This window comes from Neoarius graeffei, chromosome 13, assembly GCF_027579695.1.
Source record: "Neoarius graeffei isolate fNeoGra1 chromosome 13, fNeoGra1.pri, whole genome shotgun sequence".
Classification (NCBI taxonomy): Eukaryota; Metazoa; Chordata; class Actinopteri; order Siluriformes; family Ariidae; genus Neoarius; species Neoarius graeffei.
The window spans coordinates 48,344,175-48,359,521 of record NC_083581.1 but is presented as its reverse complement, the minus strand read 5'-3'; the positions used below and the strand labels follow the sequence as shown (position 1 = coordinate 48,359,521).

General features: G+C 39.8%; 2 protein-coding genes across 6 annotated transcripts in view; both read right to left on the bottom strand.

Moving 5' to 3' along the window:
* Positions 1–949: 949 nt before the first annotated feature.
* On the bottom strand, positions 950–7,903 carry LOC132895927 (E3 SUMO-protein ligase ZBED1-like). The gene is made up of 4 exons (XM_060936668.1): positions 4,691–7,903; positions 3,857–4,476; positions 3,619–3,673; positions 950–984 (listed from the first exon to the last, which is right to left on the bottom strand). The coding sequence occupies exons 1-4, from the start codon at positions 5,118–5,120 to the stop codon at positions 950–952; spliced, it is 1,140 nt and encodes a 379-aa protein (XP_060792651.1). The 5' UTR covers positions 5,121–7,903.
* A 521-nt stretch (positions 7,904–8,424) lies between these two features.
* Positions 8,425–15,347, bottom strand: part of LOC132896820 (glutathione synthetase-like) — a 52,669-nt gene continuing 45,746 nt past the window's right edge. For all 5 annotated transcript variants that reach the window (XM_060937910.1, XM_060937908.1, XM_060937909.1 and 2 more), the window contains exons 8-13: positions 12,757–12,834; positions 12,594–12,663; positions 12,235–12,429; positions 12,068–12,149; positions 8,971–9,160; positions 8,425–8,677 (exon numbers count right to left, since the gene is read on the bottom strand). In XM_060937910.1, coding sequence (XP_060793893.1) covers positions 8,554–8,677; positions 8,971–9,160; positions 12,068–12,149; positions 12,235–12,429; positions 12,594–12,663; positions 12,757–12,834 — 739 coding nt within the window. In that variant the 3' untranslated portion in view covers positions 8,425–8,553. The remainder of the gene's footprint in view (positions 8,678–8,970; positions 9,161–12,067; positions 12,150–12,234; positions 12,430–12,593; positions 12,664–12,756; positions 12,835–15,347) is intronic.

Genomic DNA, 15,347 nt, shown 5'->3' with positions numbered 1-15,347 from the left:
CCCTCCATCAATGCGAATCGTCCAGGCACAAACAAGTAGCGTACACGGAGTACCGCAGCGGCCACTCCAGACTCACCCATGGCTTCTTACTGGAAGACAAAGAACCACCAACCTACCACCACTGTAAAGCACCCCTGACCATATAACATTTACACCTCTGTCCTGCTTTCAACACCACAAGGCAACAATTTTACTCCATAAGCACATTGAGAAATGTATTCGACACAGTGCTACCAAAGGTTCTAGAGTTATCACATGTGCACTTGAAACATTTTGTAGTCGTATACCCATGTGTAGTTTTATTTACTTAAGGTCACCCATATGTAATCTATTCTCAGATATGTAACTTAAACCCCCTACCATCTCTTTGCATTTATAATCCCTCATCTTTGTTCTGTTACATGTGCATTGGAAAAACTTTGAGCCATTTATCGAGGGAAGTCTCTGTTGCAGCCCTCTAAATAATATGGTATAGCTTGTACTGAATACACAATCTACTTAACCACAATTTTATTTATTCTCTTGTCATTCATTGGTATTGTTTCCAAGCTGCATTCTTGTCATGACCGCCTCAGATGCGAAAATGGCAATAAACCTAACTACCTATTAGGGCTGCACGATTCTGGAAAAAATGTGTATCACAATTTTCTTGATAAGAATTGATATCACGATTCTCTGCACGATTTTTTTTTAAAAACAAATTTAAATCTTTATTCAACTCAAATCTCAAATTCAAAATCAATTTACTATTCAATTTGCATACCAAAAATATTTAAAGTAAAATACAGCACGACTAATACGGTCAAGGCAGTTGTGGTAATGTGCAATGTGCACAATGTCCATGGCTATAACCTCCATGAAGTTCACCTAGAACAGATATTCATACATTCTGTTAGCCAGAACACCAATAAAATAAAAAATAAAATATGCAGAGAAGACCCAATTACTTCTAAAATGAACTGCAATTAACTCTATGAAGTTCACCTACAACAGGCATTTACACACATTGTGTTAGCCAGAACACTGTAATAAAAACAGAGAAGACCCATTGACTGAACCATAACCAACAATTCTGACAAAAGGGGGAAAAAACTATTCAAAACTATTAAGTTGGCCATTCGTTAAGTGCAAAAAACGTATGTGATTTTTAACAAAGCACAAAGGGCTGAATATGGACCTGGACATGGCCCTGCATAATTGGCTCAAAGATTCTTTGCCAAGAACACAAGTCTGTCAACATTTTGAGGCTTCAGTGATGACCAGAGACAAGTCACGATGTTCCCCCCCCTGTACTGAACAGCCGCTCAGAGGGTGAGCTTATGGCGGGAATGCCTAAATATTTCCTCGCCAGCACAGACAGCCGTGGATATTGACCCTTATTTTCCCTCCACCAGATTAAGGGGCCATCTTCACTGTCGATGTTGCGTGTCAGGAGATATGACTCTAGCTCTGAGAGAACTGCTTGCCCTCGATTAAATGCTGGGTCTGACTCCTCATTGCCTTTTGCCGCTTTGAAGAAACTTCCAAGCGTCTTTCGGGCCTTCTTCATGGGGAGTTCCAGGGGAGCAGTTGAGTAGTGGGGCTGTTAAGCTCTTATTATCAGAAGAATTGTGCACAAAATGAAAAAAGCATGAAACTTTCAGAGTTTATTCTTGAAGGCATAAGCTTTAATTTGAGACGTGGAGGCATTCTCAGTTTGACCTCTGGGGTCAGCTAGAGGTCATTGACCTCCATAATGGCACATTTCTATGCATGAAATTAGAAAAGGCTGTATTTTAACACCTAAATGTGATGTAAATATAAAATAAATGTGTTTTTCCATGTTACTGGGCATGAAAAAATCATATATAATACTGATATTCCTCTTAGGGGTAACTTCAGGGGTCAGGTAGAGGTCATTGACCTTTGAAATTTGAAGTTTCTATGCATGACATTCTAGACGGGTGTATCTTAGGATCTAAATGTGATAGAAATGTGAAATTAATGTGTATTTCCTTGTCTCTGACCATGAGAAACCCATTTTTAATACTGGTATTACTCTTACAGGTCATCTCTGGGGTCAGCTAGAGGTCACTGACCTCCAGCATAATGCATATCTATGCACGAAATTAGAAACGGGTGCATCTTAGGTTCTAAATGTGATAGAAATGTTAACTAAATGTGTATTTCCATGTTTCTGGCCATGATAAACTAATTTCTAATACTGATATCATTTTTATAAGTCACCTCTGAGGTCAGCTAGAGGTCACTGACCTCCACGATAATGCATTTCTAAGCATGAAATTAGAAAATCTATCTTTGGATTAAAATGTGAAATACTGTAAATGTAAAGTAAATATATGATTCCATGTTTCTGGACATGACACAACTCATTTCTGATAAGTAAAACATCTCCAGTGGTCACAAACTATGTCAGAAGCTGAACACAGTTGCCCCATTTCCGTTGATAATTTCAAAGTGAGTAATGTTTTGGAGCATTTGCTCTCATTTGCACTAGAGTTGAAGAATACAGTATATTGTAGTTTAATTTTCAGTCATTTTAATGTTGGACATTGATAGGGCAATTCTAAATTCACAGGAATAACTATGTCAGTCTAGCAGAGGTAGAGATTCAACGGAATTTTCATGTTCATGTTTTGTGTGTAGCCCATTATTTTCCCGCGGTTCAGAGTGGGGCAAGGGGTGTGGTTTTCCAGTGTTCTGTTTTCAGTGTTCTGTTTTCACAATTTGTAGGCCAACATTGTAATCCCCAAAGGTCAAGGCCCTTAGAATAAATGTAGATACTATAGTGATTTTAAAATGTTCTTTATGGAACCTGTTCAACTGTTTACACTGCATTTAGAGTTTTGATTGTAGTTCAAGTTTTTGATTAGTTAAAGTTAATAATTTCTGACAAGTTGAAGTATATTTGTCATGTTCATATTCATATGGAATTGTTTCTTACAATCCAAAACACATGAGATTTTTATATAGATTTACCAAAATGTGGGATGTTTCCCAACCTTGCCTGTTCTCCATGATGTTGACCTCTCAGAATGATATCAGTATCAAAAATGGGTTTCTCATGTACAGAATCATAGAAATACAAATTTAGTTTACATTTCTATCACATTTAGAACCTGAGGTACACCCGTTTCTAATTTTATGCATAGATATGCATTATGCTGGAGGTCAGTGACCTCTAGCTGACCCCAGAGATGACCTGTAAGAGTAATATCAGTATCAAAAATGGGTTTCTCATGGTCAGAAACAAGGAAATACACATTAACTTCACATTTCTATCACATTTAGATCCTAAGATACACCCGTCTAGAATTTCATGCATAGAAACTTCAAATTTCAAAGGTCAATGACCTCTACCTGACCCCTGAAGTTACACCCAAGAGGAATATCAGTATTATGTGATTTTTTCATGTCCAGGCACATGGAAAAACACATTTATTTTACATTTACATCACATTTAGATGTTAAGATACAGCCTTTTCTAATTTCATGCATAGAAATGTGATATCATGGAGGTCAATGACCTCTAGCTGACCCCAGAGGTCAAACTGAGAATGCCTCCACGTCTCAAATTAAAGCTTATACCTTCAAGAACAAACCCTGAAAGTTTCATGCTTTTTTCATTTTGTGCACAATTATGCTTAACAGGCCCACTAGAGGGGGCGCTTTGCTGTAAAAGAATGAAGAACATTAATATAAATGTTAGAGTGAAATTACTTTTGCTTTGAATAACAGTACTTTTGTTCATTTGTTCTTTATTATTATTTTGATCATCACATTAATCATTGGTATTTTATTAATAATGTTTTAGTAATATAATTTTGGTAGATATTCAAATTCAACATGATCTTGCCTCAGCTGGAGTTAGGCCAGTCATCTCATCCATCAGTCTTGCTCTTACAGTGGGTTTGACCTCCTCTCCGATGGAATTCATTTTGAATCTGGGGTCGAGTGTTGTTGCTATATCGAGTAGATCCTGAGTTTTTGGGTCACTGTACTTCTCCTGCAGGTATCCCAAGATGTTTGATTTAAGGGATCTGGTGAACTCCGTGTCGTCATCTTTCACAGCCAATACAGAGGTTTCAAACAGATGAAGAACCGGCTTCACAGAAGAGATGCTGACGTATTGTTCTCCAGAGGGGGCATCTGTGAAGTTGGCTAGTGGGGTGAGGGTATTGTTGATGGCCTCAAGGACTTCAATGTCTTGCCACATAGGAATCAGATGTCTGGCCTTCCGATCAGGGGAGAGTACATGCGAGATAGCTGGAAGCTGTTCAAGTATCCGCTGCACCATCGCTTGTCTTGATCCCCATCTTGTTGGACACTCCGTTTTCAGTTTGTGCACAGGCAGTTTGAGCTCCTTTTGGGCCTCAGCAAGGTCTCTCCTCCGCTTCCAGCTGTGACTGAAGGATCCCACAATCTTCTTGCAAAGACCCACTGCTCGGTCAACTTTTGTGTCCTTCATGGCATTCTCTAGAATGGAAAGAAATATACATTCAAATAAATATATTTAGTTAATACCCCAAGCCCATATGATCTGTTATTATTATTGTTATTAATAATATCATTATTATTATGCCTACTGCTACAACTAGGACTGTAGTTGTAGGCCTACAGTTGGCTAGGTGTAGTAAAGTAAGCTTAGTTGATAAAAGTTGCTGTTATAGAATAACTTCAAAATGCTCACCAATTGCGAGATGCAGCCTGTGGCCAAAACATTGCAGCCTGGTCCAGTTGTTGATGGAAACTGCTTTCACGATGTTTTGTCCATCGTCTGTTGTAATGCACGCCAATTTTTCCTCTTCCAAACCCCAAGATGCAAGAGCCTCCTTTAATCCATGAGCTAAAGCCTGACCACTATGATCCTCCGGGAAGAAGCCTGTCTGCAGGCATCTGCTTTTCATGGTGAAGTCAGTCACTATCAAATGGACTGTCAGACTCGTACAAGGTTCCATGGTCCGACTGGACCACAAATCCGATGTCGCTGAAAAGTAGTCCATTTCTCCCAATTCGACCTCGACAGCTGCCCGCTTCTCGTCGTACATGGCAGGTATTGCAACGTTTGAAAAATAGTTGCGTGAAGGCATCGAGTATCGTTTATCCAACGTTATCATCATTTTTTAAAATCCGTCATGCTCTACCGTGTTTATGGGGGCCATATCTTTAGCTAGGTGGTAAGCGATTGCTGCAGTTATTTCCTTTTACCTGCTGGAGCTGGGCGGATATGGTGTCGCGTTGCGTATAGTCTCCGTTATAGACGTCTGGTTTTTTTGGACATTCATTTTCAGGGGTCTTATTTTGTAGTGTTTCATACTGCACTTTGTGGTGGCGTTTGAGGTGGCTAAACAGGTTGGTCGTATTGCCCTGCTTAGCTGCTACTCGGGCAGAACATATGGTGCAGTGTACATCGCACTGGTTGTCGTCGTCTGGTTTAAACCCGAAATATTGCCACACCAAAGAATGCGAACCTCTCTTAGGAACAAACTGTGTTGGACGACTTGCCTGGCTCTCTTCGCTAACACCTGGGTTTTCATCATCCTCCATTTTCCTCATGCAGACTTCGCATATCTCTTCTCTCACTCATGCTGCTGTGTTTCGAAAAAACAAGCATCTCTTTCTGCCTTGCTTGCCGCTGAATCACGTGACGTGCAGGTCCATTCATGATCGGTTTAGGGAGAAAGCCTGCTGCTACGCGCAACCACATGACGTGCAGGTGGCATTTAGGATTGGTTGAGGGAGAAAGCAACTACAGTGGACTTTACGGGAACACAGAGGGAAACTAAAGTGTGACGCGGCTCATGATGAAAAAAAAAACAAGAATCGTCTCTAATCAAAAAGTGAATCGCATGTAGGTGTGAACCGAGATCGCGGTTTTTTAACGATATATCGTGCAGCCCTACTACCTATCAGCAAACCTACCTTTAAAGGCCCCTCCCTTGAATGACGTTGCAGTAGTAGATGCATCAAGTTGGATACATTTGAGCAATCTTGACTTCTTCATAGCCTGGCTCCCACTTACAGTGGTGCTTAAAGTTTGTGAACCCTTTAGAATTTGTTTCTGCATAAATATGACCTAAAAAATCAGATTTTTTTTTTACCGTGTCACACATCAGATGGATGGAAGATGAGCAGGTAAATATATTTTTACGTCAAGAGGCAAACAAGCCACTACTTTAATTTGATTCCTTTTCTAAAACTGCATTGCCATAATTTTTGTGGAGAAATGCAAACCAATTGACCAAGAAGTCACACTAGACCATATTATAATACTATAGTCTAGTATAGCATGCACTTGGACACCTCTGTGCTCGTGGAAAATGACATCACGCACAATGGAGTTATGGTGACCTCCCTGACAAAAAAATAGTCTCATCTATTTTCATCACTTTAGTGGTTATATCGTTAAGAACAAATTCAACATGCAGCTTTTTTATAAAGGACAAAGACCGACTTTGAGCTCAATGTGTTTGTGAGGTATTTCCTTTAAACCCATGACATACATATACACACGTTTTAATCACATTATTTCATTGTTTTACCCCATTACTTGCCCTCAATTGATCCTGTCCCAATTTTCTTTGGAATGTATTGCTGACCAGACACAACATGAATTATTCTATCCACAGTCACTGGATATGAGTAATTGTGCACTCTGACTACTCTACTACTAGGCTATTGCTGGGTTTCACATGACGTCACAGCCGCCTCATTAGTTATTCAAAACTTTAGCTGGTGGTCTACCAAAGCTCAGTTGACAAAGCGTTTGTACGGAGAGTGCGCATTACTCGCATGAAAAATGCCTTACGCTTGCGTCGTTTTAGGTTGTTTGAATCAATCAAACCGTGAAACTGAAGTTTCTTCAGGGTTCCCCGTGAACTAATAAAAAAAAAGGGTGAATGAACACAGGATTTCACAAAAAGACATCGAGAAAGGTGGCTTTTGAACCTCTCACTGAAATCGAAGGGAGCTGAGTCGAAGCATGCTCCAGTTTGCAGTGATCACTTGGTGAAAGGTTTGTATCTCCCTCTCAGCTATGTCCTTAGTGTTTTCCCAAGTACTTTTCTTGCTGTGTGTTATTTTACGGTACTTTTTTCGTCACAAAGCGTTAAATTCCCCAGCTGTTTCTTTGTTTACTCCTCACAAAGTCCATATGCGTGAAGGTTGCGACAAAATTCTTCCCCAGCCGTACAGTTACAATGCGCCGTGATCACTTCTCCGTCTTGTTTAACTAAGATCCAGGTCTTTAAAGGGGTTTCTGATGATGTGTGTGAATGATTTACCTGAGAGATAAGAACCAACACAAGTGAGAATCAAGTGAACTGTTTGTTTACACTACATTGAAGCGCTGCAAGTTGAAAAGACGTGAACAAAAAGCTTAAAAAAAAAAAAACTTGGGCAAAAACAATACAGGATTCATTCAGCAGTGACTTGATACTGAGGTCCTTTACTCAGCCACATACAAAAAAAAAAAAAAAGTTGTAAGCCTCCATACTCTTCCACGCTTTCATCTGTTTTGCGGTGTAGAAGGACGTCTGCAACACCAGATAGTTCGAGATGTCACGGAACTCGACTGAAGGGTAGTTTTTGAGATCGTGTGACAAATCCTCCTTTCCCAGACTGTAGGGCTCTATTCCATTGCACATAGCAATCTTCTGAATATATCTAAAGCTAGCAGTGGCTTCTAGATTACGAGCGTACTCTGCCAAGTTATCGCTAGTTGTTTGCACTACGGCATCCTTTAGACCACCAGCTATTTCACTTCTGGTAAAACTGCTAAGAAAAAAAATCTTCGTGACTGAAACCCAGCAATCGGCTCATATACCGTGAGTAGAGAAAAGCAAAACGGCGGAGCGTGTTGCCGAACCAACCAAGGACGAAATAAAAACTCTCCTCAAAAACACCCCCCCACATTATCAAGTATTAAAAAGAAACAGAAATAGCGAAAATATAGTCCCCCCCCCCCCATATCGCCTGTTCCACACTCCAGCCCAGTCAGTGGTGGTAACGCACCTTTAAGTTGGCCTGCCAACCACCAAAAACCCCAAAAGAAAATCCCAAAACATAACCCCCCCCCCCAAAAAAAAACCCAGCACAATAAAATATGGTATAAATAGAATTATAGCATTTTTCACAAATTTGCTACTGTCGTTTTCCCGGTTTGCTTACATTCTAAGCTGAAATGATTTTGTTGGACAATTTGTATAAAAGTTTATTTATTTGCAAAAATAAAAGTGCCCCGTTTCTCAAAATCCAATGAATGTGGATAGAATAAAACAGTTATTCCACTCATTGTACATGACTTATAGCCAACTCGGAGCTCTACGCCTCGTTGGCTATCAGCTCATGTATGACTCGATTTCGTGGAATAACTTAAATATCTTGGGTTCATACTGTCTGCAATGAAATACAATTCAAAGTAAATTTAGAAATCACTGCTTTTTATTTGCATTTTCTATACCGTTGCAATTTTGTTCTGATTTGGGTTTGTATACAGGGATGATTCTTGGGTATGTTTGTCAGTGTAAAGTTCTGTTCCTGACATACTCAGACTTAAATCAGTAGAGGATTGTCAAGTACTGCAACTCCTGCAACAACCCCTCCATCATCATGTTCCACGCTCTTCGTCCTGAGCAGGTGGCCCACATACTCATTCATCACCACCTCCGTTCCTCTCCTGTATGAAAGTGAAATAGGTTAGTGGGCTTTCCTCTCTGGCAGTAATGAAAAAGCAACTGTATTTGTTTCGAAATACCAAGGTTTTAACACCCATGCTCATCAAAATTTATATCAAGCTCTAACATCAGTTTGATTGTTCCTCTTTCTTTTTTTTGTCCTCTCCCAAACAATGAGATATTACTTATTAAGAGTGTAGCACCACAATCACTAGACGGACAATCTCTTTTTCGAGAAAATTGCTTTGCATGATGGTGGAATGAAAGCAGCAGGTTAATCCTCTCCTCAGTGTACCTAACATAGGCTCCAAAACCCCCCAGTTCACTGAGGCACATCTTCAGTGTCAGTGGATCCCCCTTTCGGCAAATGTAGTTATAGGTGGGCCGGGGCTGGATTTTGTCCATCAGGATGTAGGCAGTTCTCTCTGTGCTGTCCTTCAAGTTCTCCAGCATACGGTAAAGATCATCCCCATAAATGTTGTTACCTGCAAAAAGAGATGTGCAAGGTAAATAGTGTTTGGGTGTACATAAAAACAGTATAGAAACCAGGCTTATTTTCCATCTTAATGTTTTGGATCTCTAAAATCACAGAGATTAACAACACTTCAGGTGTGACAGAACTATTTTAAAACAAATTGTTTTGTCCTTAAAAGCAGTGAGCTTTCCAAACTGATCATAAAATTTTTTTATGAGACAGAGCATTCATAGTAACTTATTAATATTCCAACTATTTTAAAACAACCTCCACAGACCAGAGATCAGTCACCCCGAACAACATCAGCGTCTTATTGTACAGTGGCAATAGATTGTGCACGTGGATAAATATACCTTAAAATGTAAAACAGGAGCCCTTGGCTGTCAGTTTGCCTCACTTTAGCACCCTTCATGTACAAAATTCATTATTTATGAGGTAAAAACACCACGGAAAAGATATAATTTTTCATTCCCACTCAGTCTTCCATAATGGAAATGTAAAGGATCTCTCGTCTTCCAACCCGACTGTATTTTACGAAATGCTCCAGAGCATGAACCTTCACAAGACGTGTGACACCAGATATCTCATCTCATTATCTCTAGCCGCTTTATCCTGTCCTACAGGGTCGCAGGCAAGGTGGAGCCTATCCCAGCTGACTACAGGCGAAAGGCGGGGTACACCCTGGACAAGTCGCCAGATCATTACAGTGGTGCTTGAAAGTTTGTGAACCCTTTAGAATTTTCTATACATTTCTGCATAAATGTGACCTAAAATATCAGATTTTCACCCAAGTCCTAAAAATAAACAGAACCCAGTTAAACAAATGAGACAAAATTATTATACTTGGGCATTTATTTATTGAGGAAAAGGATCCAATATTACACATCTATGAGTGGCAAAAGCCCCCTTGTGCAGCAATAACTGCAACTAAACGCTTCCGGTAACTGTTGATCAGTCCTGCACACCGGCTTGGAGGAATTTTAGCCCATTCCTCTGTACAGAACAGCTTCAACTCTGGGATGTTGGTCATTTCCTCACATGAACTGCTCGCTTCAGGTCCTTCCACAACATTTTGATTGGATTAAGGTCAGGACTTTGACTTGCCCATTCCAAAACATTAACTTTATTCTTCTTTAACCATTCTTTGGTAGAACAACTTGTGTGCTTAAGGTCATTGTCTTGCTGCATGGCCCACCTTCTCTTGAGATTCAGTTCACGGACAGATGTCTTGACATTTTCCTTTAGAATTCACTGATATAATTCAGAATTCATTGTTCCATCAACGACAGCAAACCGTCCTGGCCCAGATGCAGCAAAACAGGCCCAAACCATGATACTACCACCACCATGTTTCACAGATGGGATAAGGTTCTTTTGCTGGAATGCAGTGTTTTCCTTTCTCCAAACATTATGCTTCTCATTTAAACCAAAAAGTTCTATTTTGGTCTCATCCATCCACAAAACATTTTTCCAATAGCCTTCTGGCTTGTCCATGTGATCTTTAGCAAACTGCAAATGAGCAGCAATGTTCTTTTTGGAGAGCAGTGGCTTTCTACTTGCAACCCTGCCATGCACACCATTGTTGTTCAGTGTTCTCCTGATGGTGGACTCATTAACATTAGCCAACGTGAAAAAGGCCTTCAGTTGCTTAGAAGTTACCCTGGGGTCCTTTGTGACCTCACCGATTATTACACGCCTTGCTCTTGGAGTGATCTTTGTTGGTTGACCACTCCTGGGGAGTGTAACAATGGTCTTGAATTTCCTCCATTTGCACACAATCTGTGACTGTGGATTGGAGGAGTCCAAACTCTTTAGAGATGGTTTTGTAACCTTTTGGAGTCTGATGAGCAACAACACTTTTTCTGAGGTCCTCAGAAATCTCCTCTGTTTGTGCCATGATACACTTCCACAAACATGTGTTGTGAAGATCAGACTTTGATAGATCCCTGTTCTTTAAATAAAACAGGGTGCCCACTCACACCTGATTGTCATCCCATTGATTGAAAACACCTGACTCTAATTTCACCTTCAAATTAACTGCTAATCCTAGAGGTTCACATACTTTTGCTATTCACAGATATATAATATTGGATCATTTTCCTCAATAAATAAATGACCAAGTATAATATTTTTGTCTCATTTGTTTAACTGGGTTCTCTTTATCTACTTTTAGGACTTGTGTGAAAATCTGATGTTTTAGTTCATATTTATGCAGAAATATAGAAAATTCTAAAAGGGTTCACAAATTTTCAAGCACCACTGTAAATACCAGAAAAGTGTGTGTTTCCAATAGTTAATTCTAAATTTTTTGTCGTCTCAGAGTTAACATGGTCGGGCAGAGAAGTTAACATGGCAGCTGAAAAAGCAAGAGTCCTGTGTCCTGATTTTGAGTTTACTTTCATGATATATTAGTATTTTTGTTTCATTTGTTTAAATTGGTTCGAGAAATGGCGGCCAATCGCTTCGTCACTGTAAGTGAGGAAAAATTACAAATTATGAAAGAAAATGCTGTTCCTAAAAGCACTAAAAGATGCTACGATGTTTAATCTAAAACTATTCAAAGCTAAACTGGAATTGTGATTTAATTTTGAACTTTGAAATAATTGTTTTTAAAATACAATTAATTTTTTTAATAAAATCACCTGCATATTTATACTAAAACAATTATCCGCCTCAGGCTCCGTGAATATCAGTGAATAATAACCTCGACTTCATCTCAGTTATTATTCACCGAGCCTGAGGCAAATAATCGTTAAATAGATGTAATACACAGTATATTTGTCACCAGCTTTAATTATAATTAACTAAATGTCAAACTTTTATGATGCATGGTTGAGTCATTTTAGCATATTGCGATAGCTCATTATAAAGGTGGTCATGAAGTGCATCTGGTGGAATATGTACAGCTAAGCCTCACCTCCTCCTTCTCTCTGTGGTTTCAACACGTACTGGTCTGGTTTGGCCAAAGCCATAGCCACATTCTGGTTCCCATCCTCTCCCTCATAATAAAGGAAAAGTTGTGTAAATTGGCATATTTCAGAAAGCACCAAAATGTACTACAAAATATGCCAGTTGATACCCTACCATGTCTAATGTGTACAAGCCAGTGAAAGTGGCACGAATCTGAGTCACCGTTTCAGGCTCATCAGGAAAGAAGCTCTCAAGGACACCTGGCCGAGCCAACTCCTGCTGGACCTTTTTAGTGCCAGTAAGGTGGGTGCTGATGTTTGGACATTTCACAGCACATGAGCGCTCCATCATCAACCGAGCCTCCCAGCTCTGTCATACATCACAAACATCTCTTATATATATATATATATATGTTATGTTACACTGCATATACTTACAATGCATAAGCTTCAAAACACTCTTCTGATTAGTAAAACCAAGACCACATGGAAACATAAAAGCAAAGTCTAAGCTGTTAAAAATAAGTGGTGTACTTGTTCCGCTTTATAATGGTGAGGCATGTATCCACTGCGGAAATAAACAACAGCAATCTCTTGTCCATCTCTGAAAGCAGAGATGTATTTTCAGTCAGATTTGTTCAATCAGATGATAAGGGTTCAGAAGTGTTCTCACTGAGGGAATTAATCCAACACTCACACAAACAGTCTCTTGTTCTGGTCCAGAGATCCACTTCTACTCACATCTTCAAGCCGTCTTCTTATGACACGAATGTTTCTGTGAAAACATGCACCATGTTATACACCATGAGTTTGTACATTATCTACAGCTCATTTGTTTAGGAGGAGGCCAAGTTATACTTTAAAAGAGATACGCAGAACCATGGCCTCAATTTCGTTCATAAACATCTTGAGACCTCAAGAATGGCACAGGAATAGTTTTAAGCGTTAACAATAAATCTAATGTAATAATTTTTACGATTAAAATGATTCATGTAGGTAGCGGTCTGAGCGAATGATCTTGAAGTCCATAACGTCACAGCAGGAAGTCTCTGTCTCCTCACCATTTCTGCTACACTAAAACAGAGCTCACTGCAACTCTATCCTCCATTTTGAGCTAATTTATCGCCATGCCAAGTAGATGTGTTGCTGGACGATGCAGCAACACGACAGGTGGATTTATGTTGCATTCATGGCCCAAGAATGTTCAAACTGCAAAGATTTGGATGCGTTTTGTGAGAAGTTCACGGGCACATTGGGCGCCTACAAAATGGTCTCTCCTCTGCTCATTTTACTGAAGACTCATGCGAGGCCTCTGATCTGTTGAGGAGCGTTGGCTTTAAGCCCGTATTGAAAAAGGGTGCAGTACCAACAATTAAAGGAGTAGAAAATGACAAGAAAAGGAAAGTTTATTTTTTTAAAGATATTTTTTGGGCTTTTTTCACCTTTACTGGATAGGACAGTGTAGAGACAGGAAATGAGTGGGAGAGAGAGACGGGGAGGGATCGGGAAATGACCTCGGGTCAGAATCGAACGGCGCCTTATCCACCTGAGCCATGACGCCCCCTATTTTATTTTTTTTAAATGGAAAGTTCAGTTGCACCAGTTCTCCCGGAGTGTGAACCGAGGGTTGTTGGTAAAATCCAGGACGAAACGGGACGCGACATATTATCGCTCGGGCAGTGACCTCCCCACGGTTGTTGCTAAAACCGGTGATGTTCCGTCCCGGGTTTTAGCAATTGCCTGAGCCGAGCAGTAATGGTGGAGTACTCAGTATGGAGAAAATGGAGAATGAGTGTAGCAGCTGTCTAATTTCTCCACTGGATATTGCTGCCATCTCGTCCTTACGTGGAAGAAGCAAATAAACAGAGAACTGAACGAATAACTGAAAGTCAGATTGTTTCAAAACAAAATCAGCCATAAGATTGGCCTTCAAGAAGCGAGAACAGAGCTCCTTCTCTCATTTGGATATAAAACAACACGTTGTTTACCTGCATTTAGATTAATACATATAACTTGTATTGAAGTTACCAGTATAAGATTATTTAATTTGCTTCAGAATGTGATCTCAGTTCATTTGATTATTTAATTAGCCTTTTACGTTTTATCAGTGAAAATGCATGCATTTACATGCATGTTGCATAAGTTAACATACCTATCCTGTTTTAATGAGAGTCAACCCACAATCAATGAAGTCAAATCAATCTTAGTTGAGCAAGTCGGTTACGGTATTTCTCACTTTCACCATAAATTTTTTTTATTTACATAACTTTGGTCTATAGCTGTCAAAGGCCTCGGCCTTAAAACCAGTTAGTTATCGCTGTGACGTCACGCACTCAGGGCTGGCTGGCTCAGCTCGAATGACAACTTTACGGTCAATTTTAACTCTCAAAAATACATTTCTTTTATTCCCATGTATGCAGCATACAAGAGTCAAGGACGGAGATACTATCCCAGAGGTGGGCAAACTCCGGCCCGTTGGCGTTTTTAATCCGGCCCGCGGAAGACAATCATATAAACACGATTGAGCAGATCTATAAACTATAAGCGTCAGTGTTATCACGTAGACAGGTGTTCTAGAGATCCGTCTTTCCAGTCAGTCGTATTCACGTGAGATTTCATTTGCAGAGTGGTGCAGTGCATGCCATGGAAGTCATTCTGGCCCCCGTGCCACTGATGATCTTGAGAACACAGGATAAAACTTTTCAATGAGTGGTCCTAAAAAAAGAAAAGTGGACAGTGAGTGCAGGGTGTTCAATAAAGAATGGACAACTAAATATTTTTTTTGCTGAAGTCCGATCAAAGGCTGTATGCCTTATTTGCAAAGAAACCGTTGCAGTTTTAAAGGAATATAACATCAAACGGCACTTTTCCTCCAAGCATGCTAATTATGCTAACAACCAGTCCGTGCAAGAACGGACGAATACAGCTCAGTGGTTGCTGAGTGAATACGAGTATTAACACGTTCTCTTTTTAAAACTATGTTGGAGCTGTAATAAGATGGTAGTCACATGTTTACAGACAATAATAATATAAAAAAAAAAAAAAGTATAACTCTTAGTAATTTTGGTTGTCGTGGGTGGCTGCTGTAGTGCTGGTATTTGTTTTTAAGTACCGTGTGCTTTTGGGTGTCTGCTCCGCCCCTCATTTATGTCCCTGTCTGCTATTATAGGTGTATTATGAGCAGCTGATCTTGCTTCTGCTTATATCTGTTCCTGGACTTTTGCCTGTGGAGGTTATTCTGATCTATGAGTGGCCTTTTGGAATATGAAAACCTGTTTGGAACCTGTG